The sequence below is a fragment of the Salmo salar genome, chromosome 16 (genome assembly GCF_965601325.2).
Source record: "Salmo salar chromosome 16, fSalSal1, whole genome shotgun sequence".
In the NCBI taxonomy this organism is placed as follows: Eukaryota; Metazoa; Chordata; class Actinopteri; order Salmoniformes; family Salmonidae; genus Salmo; species Salmo salar.
This window is the reverse complement of record NC_138306.1, coordinates 74,300,001-74,307,500: the sequence shown is the minus strand read 5'-3', so window position 1 is coordinate 74,307,500 and position 7,500 is coordinate 74,300,001. Positions and strand designations below refer to the sequence as shown.

General features: G+C 47.1%; 1 protein-coding gene across 4 annotated transcripts in view; it reads left to right on the top strand.

The window, feature by feature from the left end:
• The window catches only part of fndc3ba (fibronectin type III domain containing 3Ba), a 117,254-nt gene that overhangs the window by 29,257 nt on the left and 80,497 nt on the right, over positions 1-7,500 (top strand). For all 4 annotated transcript variants that reach the window (XM_045697721.2, XM_045697723.2, XM_045697725.1 and 1 more), the window contains exon 3: positions 96-171. In XM_045697721.2, the coding sequence (XP_045553677.1) occupies positions 96-171 (76 nt within the window). The remainder of the gene's footprint in view (positions 1-95; positions 172-7,500) is intronic.

Below are 7,500 nucleotides of genomic sequence, written 5' to 3'. Positions count from 1 at the left end.
GATTCCTTCTCATGTATGTCTGTGATCGATATGCTGTGACTGAACTGGTCTGTTATCGTTGTGTTTTGTCTGATCTGTCTCTCTGGTCTCGGCAGGTGATCCTGGTACAGGTGAATCCAGGGGAGACCTTCACCATCAGAGCGGAGGACGGCTCGCTGCAATGCATCCAGGGTAGGTCGCACGCTTATGACATCACAACCCTAAGCCCCAGTTACACCTGTCTCGTTTTGATGACCTCATCCCTGTTCTCTGTTGACATCACAACACTGTGCTTAGCTAGATGTGTGTGTGTGTGTGTGTGTGTGTGTGTGTGTGTGTGTGTGTGTGTGTGTGTGTGTGTGTGTGTGTGTGTGTGTGTGATATTCGATGGCTTGTGTTGTACTTTAAACATGCTGGTATATAACAAGCTATTATAGACCAGGGGGATTCCTGTAACTCCAAGGGTGTGTCTCACTCTGATGACATCACAACAGAGTGAGATGTAAATCTCCCTCCCTGAATAGGGCCTTTGTCTTTCTCTCTCTTTCTCCCCCCCCCCCCCCCCTCTCTCTGATGAAGGGTCTCTTTCAGACAGTACAGTCTTGGCTCAGACAGCCCCCCTCCTCTACCCCCTCTATGTTATTCTAGCTAATTACCGCACCCCCCATCCTCTACCCAGTGTGTAATTCAATTAGGTCTCAGAGCTTTTGTCAGAGGCCAAAGAGACAGACATCCAGACAGACAGACAGGCAGGTTGTACTGCCAGAGTCTCTGAGTGGGTAGGATAGGTTTCCAGACCAGTGTCAGGTACAGGTTGGGCCAGACAGTGTATGGGTTAAGGCACTTGCAGACTAGGTTCTGTTTGCTCCTAGCAGAACTTGGCTAGGCCAAAGCCAACGTCTGTGGTCGCATACTCCATTAATTACCTTTCACTGCAGTGGGCTGAATCAGGGCCACACAGTGTTTCTTGGTAGTCTTAACCAAATCTACTATGAAGCAAAAGTATACACCTCACACACATGGTTATGGGCTTAAAAAGAAGACACCTGGTACCATGTCAGATATAGAGATGAAATGTATTACATTTTGAGTTTACATTTCAATATTACCCTTTATATACATGACAGAAGACTGAAATATACTACATGACCAAAAGTATGTGGACACCTGCTCGTCGAACATTCCAAAATCATGGGCATTAATATGGAGTTGGTCCCCCCTTTTGCTGCTATAACAGCCTCCACTCATCTGGGAAGGCTTTCCACTAGATGTTGGAACATTGCTGCGGGGACTTCCATTCAGCCACAAGAGCATTAGTGGTATCGGGCACTGATGTTGGGCGATTAGGCCTGGCTTGCAGTCGGCATTCCAGTTCATCCCATAGGTGAGGTCAGGGCTCTGTGTAGGCCTGTCAAGTTCTTCCACAACGATCGATCTCGACAAACCATTTCTGTATGGACCTCGCTTTGTGCACAGGGGTATTGTCATGCTGAAACAGGAAAAGGCCTTCCCCAAACTGTTGCCATAAAGTTGGAAGCACAGAATAGTCTAGAATGTCATTGCATGTTGTAGCGTTAAATTGTCCCTTCACTGGAACTAAGGCGCATAGCCCGAACCATGAAAAACAGCCCCAGACCATTATTCCTCCTCCACCAAGCTTTACAGTTGACACTATGCTTTACAGTTGGCACTTTACAGTTGGCACTATGCTTTACAGTTGGCACTTTACAGTTGGCACTATGCTTTACAGTTGGCACTTTACAGTTGACACTACTTTGGGCAGGTAGCGTTCTGCTGGCATCCTCCAAACCCAGATTTGTCCGTTGTACTGCCAGATGGTGAAGCATGATTCATCACTCCAGAGAAAGCATTTCCACTGCCCCAGAGTCCAATGGCGGCGAGCTTTACACCACTCCAGCCGAGCAACCAAGGACAGACGATTTTTAGTCAGAATTAATCTTAGATAAATCAAGAAATCTGTAATACATTTTTTGTGTTTTTACAGAGGTCTCAGTCGTGCAATTATTATAAAAAAAATGTTTACCTCTTTTTCTCCCCAATTTCATGGTATCCAGTTGGTAGTTACAGTCTTGTCTCATCGCTGCAACTCCCGTACGGACTCGTGAGAGGCGAAGGTCGAGAGCCATGCGTCCTCTGAAACACAACCCAACCTAGCCGCACTGCTTCTTGACACATTTCACATCCAACCCAGAAGCCAGCCGCACCAATGTGTCGGAGGAAACACCGTACACCTGGTGACCCGGTCAGCGTACACTGCGCCCGGCCCGCCACAGGAGTCGCTAGTGCACGATGGGACAAGGACATCCCTGCCGGCCAAACCCTCCCTAACCCGGACGACGCTGAGCCAATTGTGCGCCGCCCCATAGGTCTCCTGGTCGTGGCCGGCTGTGACAGAGCCTGGACATGAACCCAGAATCTCTAGTGGCACAGCTAGCACTGCGATGCAGTACCTTAGACCACATGGCCACTCGGGAGGCCCCAGTCGTGCAATTTTACACCTAAGACATTTGGTGCAATATTTCACAAGTTAACAAAATGTGCATGAAAACTAGTCGTCTCACTTTGAATGACAACAAACACTTCATAGAACAATCCCATCCATAGTTCCCATCTTTACCGTTGACCTATCACAGACGAAGGGAGGTAGACTTCAGCTACTGAACTTGGACTTGTCTCGAGAGAAAAAGAACAGCGGGGAAAAAAACAACTGCCCAACACAAGAACGAATAAAAACTTCTCTAAATCTCCTCATAATATATGCAGGAAGTGTTTGGATTAGATAGCATGCGACAGGATTTAGGGTTAGACAGTGTGTCTGTGTGTATAGGGGGTGTTGCTTTGCACGCTCAGGTTGAGGAAGCAGACAGGAGAGGTCACTGGAACAGACCCCCCACTACGACCACACACACACACACACACACACACACACGCTCAGGTCACTGGGTTTATTGAGAGTTGGGGTGAAGCAGTGTGTTTGAAGACCAGTTGAGCTGTTCTTTATAGTGTGATTACTGAGACCTCAGAGCTGTGTGTGTGTGTGTGTGTGTGTGTGTGTGTGTGTGTGGTGTGTGTGTGTGTGTGTGTGTGTGTGTGTGTGTGTGTGTGTGTGTGTGTGTGTGTGTGTGTGTGTGTGTGTGTGTGTGTGTGTGTGTGTCTGTGTGTCTGTGTGTGTGTGTGTATTACAGAGACTGGAGTTTTATATAAAGTAACCTCTGTTTAACTACAGTACTGTGGTACACACACTGCTCTGACTGCACCATCCAATATACTGCACTGTCCAAAGACAGATTCTTCAAGACAGAGTCTCTATCTCACTCACTCGTTTCCCCTCGCTCTGTCTAGGGTTCAATACCGGTGACCGGTATCCCGGTACTTCCCAACCAAGTTCCTTCCTGTATTCTCATAAAGATAATGAAGGGTCCCGTGGACCAATAATATAAAAATGTTATGCCACTAGTTTTTGATCCACTTAACTATTTTCCCTTACCTTCTCTCCCCTCTCTCCCCTATCACTCTCTCCCCTCTCTCCCCTCTCTCCCCTTACCTCCTCTCCCCTCTCTCCCCTTACCTTCTCTCCCCTCTCTCCCCTTAACTTCTCTCCCCTTACCTTCTCTCCCCTCTCTCCCCTTACCTTCTCTCCCCTCTCTCCCCTTACCTTCTCTCCCCTCTCTCCCCTTACCTTCTCTCCCCTCTCTCCCCTTACCTTCTCTCCCCTCTCTCCCCTTACCTTCTCTCCCCTCTCTCCCCTATCACTCTCTCCTCTCTCCCTCTCTCCCTCCCCGAACGTTCCCACACTCACATCAAAGGCAGTGACTATAGAGTGTGTGTGAAAGCACCATGCTCTGGAATGTATGTGTGCGTGTGTGTGTGTGCTTTTGCCACAGCCATCCTAGAGCTGGCGGGATAATAGATTTATGTGTGTGACATCTGTAGGCTTTTGCTGTTGAATTGCTGTTACATGTATGGGTAATGTAGTGGGTAATGTACTTTAAAGTATTTCCTGAGCAGGGCGGCTGTTGCAGTGTGGGTAATGTAGTTGAAATGATTTCCTGAGTAGAGCGGCTGTTGCAGTGTGGGTAATGTAGTTTAAAGTATTTCCTGAGTAGAGTGGCTGTTGCAGTGTGGGTAATGTAGTTTAAAGTATTTCCTGAGTAGAGTGGCTGTTGCAGTGTGGGTAATGTAGTTTAAAGTATTTCCTGAGTAGAGTGGCTGTTGCAGTGTGGGTAATGTAGTTTAAAGTATTTCCTGAGTAGAGTGGCTGTTGCAGTGTGGGTAATGTAGTTTAAAGTATTTCCTGAGTAGAGTGGCTGTTGCAGTGTGGGTAATGTAGTTTAAAGTATTTCCTGTGCAGAGCGCCAGTTGCAATGCGGGTATAGTTTAATGTATTTCCTGAGCAGGGCGGCTGTTGTGGCCCCTTCCACTTGCCCCATTGATGTGTGTGCCATCTGCTCAAAGCCAAGAAACTCTTTGATTCTCTCTCACCGACACGTCAGACCTTTCCCATATCTCTCTTTCTCTCTCTTTCTATATCCTTCTCTATCTCTCTTTATCTATCGCTCTCTCGTTCTCTATCTTTCTCTAAGCCAGTTGTATGTAACATATGGTATGTTGTACTGTAATTACCCTGCGCGCAAAACTGGTTGCAGTCAATGAATCAGGTTGTATTCTGGTTGCAAAAGGACGTTTTGTCCACATCTTTTTAGCAACCAGGAAAATACATCTTTATCTGATTTAAATGTCCAGATAAGTTAAAGATGACGTCATAGTCATGGTGTTGTCTTTACCTGGTTTAGTTGTAATCTGGTTCAATGCCAACTTCTCATCCAGGAAACACATTTACACCCAGGGAGCTTGGGTGGGCTTAGTGTTGGGTAAGCTCAGTGTTGGGTAGGCTTAGTGTTGGGTAGGCTTAGTGTTGGGTAGGCTCAGTGTTGGGTAGGCTTAGTGTTGGGTGGGCTTAGTGTTGGGAGGGCTTAGTGTTGGGAGGGCTTAGTGTTGGGAGGGCTTAGTGTTGGGTGGGCTTAGTGTTGGGAGGGCTTAGTGTTGGGTAGGCATAGTGTTGGGAGGGCTTAGTGTTGGGAGGGCTTAGTGTTGGGAGGGCTTAGTGTTGGGAGGGCTCAGTGTTGGGTAGGCTCAGTGTTGGGTAGGCTCAGTGTTGGGTAGGACTCAGTGTTGGGTAGGCTCAGTGTTGGGTAGGCTTCGTGTTGGGTGGGCTCAGTGTTGGGTAGGCTTAGTGTTGGGAGGGCTTAGTGTTGGGAGGGCTCAGTGTTGGATAGGCTTAGTTTTGGGAGGGCTCAGTGTTGGGTAGGCTTAGTGTAGGGAGGGCTTAGTGTTGGGAGGGCTCAGTGTTGGGTAGGCTTAGTGTTGGGAGGGCTTAGTGTTGGGAGGGCTCAGTGTTGGGAGGGCTTAGTGTTGGGTAGGCTTAGTGTGCAAGTGTGTGTGTGTGTGTGTGTGTGTGTGTGTGTGTGTGTGTGTGTGTGTGTGTGTGTGTGTGTGTGTGTGTGTGTGTGTGTGTGTGTGTGTGTGTGTGTGTGTGTGTGTGTGTGTAGTGCGTTGGGTTCCACTAGGTTTGGGAAAGCTGTCACCATGAGAATGAAAAACCTCTCCAGATGGTGTGTAATGGTATTTGGGCCCACAGGGCATGGGCTGTCTGAGTGAGTGTGGTTCTGTTTGCATGATCTTTGGAGACAACTAAATCATGAGAAAACAAAAAGATAATTACTTGACACATTGGATAGAATTAACAAAAAACGGAGCAAACTAGAATGCTATTTGGCCCTAAACAGAGAGTACACAGTGGCAGAAAACCTGACCACTGTGACTGACCCAAAATTAAGGAAAGCTTTGACTATATACAGACTCAGTGAGCATAGCCTTGCTATTGAGAAAGGCCACTGTAGGCAAACCTGGCTCTCAAGAGAAGACAGACTATGTGCACACTGCCCACAAAATGAGGTGGAAACTGAGCTGCACTTCCTAACCTCCTGCCCAATGTATGACCATATTAGAGACACACATTTCCCTCACATTACACAGATCCACAAAGAATTTGAAAACTTTTCCGATTTTGATAAACTCCCATATCTACTGGGTGAAATACCACAGTGTGCCATCACAGCAGCAAGATTTGTGACCTGTTGCCACAAGAAAAGGTCAACCAGTGAAGAACAAACACTACTGTAAATACAACCCATATTTATGTTTATTTATTTTCCCTTTTGTACTTTAACTATTTGCACATCATTACAACACTGTATATAGACATAATATGACATTTGACATGTCTTTATTCTTTTGGAACTTTTGTGAGCATAATGTTTACTGTTCATTTTTATTGTTTATTTCACTTTTGTTTCTTATCTCTACTTGACTTGCTTTGGCAATGTTAACATATGTTTCCCATGCCAATAAAGACCTTGAATTGAATTGGAGAGGGAGAGGAGAGACCACATTCTGGGTGAACCCACTTCCTCTCTCTCTGACCCCTGCGTCCCCTGTCCTGTACAGTATGTTTGGTCTGCCAGTTCACTGAAGCCTGAAACTCTTCGGACCACTTCAGGCAAAATGGGGGGGAAACAAACCTTTGCTCTATCGGTGTGTGTGTTTGCTACTGAGAGAGTGCTTTTCCAGATTTTGAATTCTTGGCTTCCTGGAAGCTCAGGGATCAAGTGGAGCAGTCCTCCCTCCATCCCTCTCTTCTCTTCTCGCTCTCGCTTTTCTTTCTCTCTTCCTCCATCCCTCTATCTGTCTGTCTGAAAACGTCATCCCTCTTTCCTTCTCTTCTCTCTGTCTCTTGCTGTCCCGCTCTCTCATCCTATCTGGTGTACTTTTCCCTTCAACATCAGCTACTTATGCCTCTTTGTCTTCTCTTTCGTTCCTTCTTTCTGGCTTGTAGGGGAAAGCCCTTTTCCTTCCGCTCAGCTGTGATACGCTCAGAGATGAAAGAGGCAGCTGTGATAGGCTCAGAGATGAAAGAGGCAGCTGTGATAGGCTCAGAGATGAAAGAGGCAGCTGTGATAGGCTCAGAGATGAAAGAGGCAGCTGTGATAGGCTCAGAGATGAAAGAGGCAGCTGTGATAGGCTCAGAGATGAAAGTGGCAGCTGTGATAGGCTCAGAGATGAAAGTGGCAGCTGTGATAGGCTCAGAGATGAAAGTGGCAGCTGTGATAGGTTCAGAGATGAACGAGACAGCTGTGATAGGCTTAGAGATGAAAGAGGCAGGAAGTCAGGGTCTGGGGCGGGGCTTAGCCTTGGGGAGCGAGGGGGTGAGAGGAGAGACTGGAAAGAAAAGGAGAGGAAGAGAGGGACCAAGAATTGTGTGTGTGTGATAGAGATATATAGAGCTAGATAGAACATGGGTAAATGCAATGTAATGTCTTGCATTCTCTCTCCTTCTTCCTCTCTTCTTCCCTTTTCCACGTCCCTACTTTTTGTCTGATAAGCCAAAAGCCTCGGGACAGCACACACACACACTGGAATGTTGAGTGGGGAAAGTCCCTG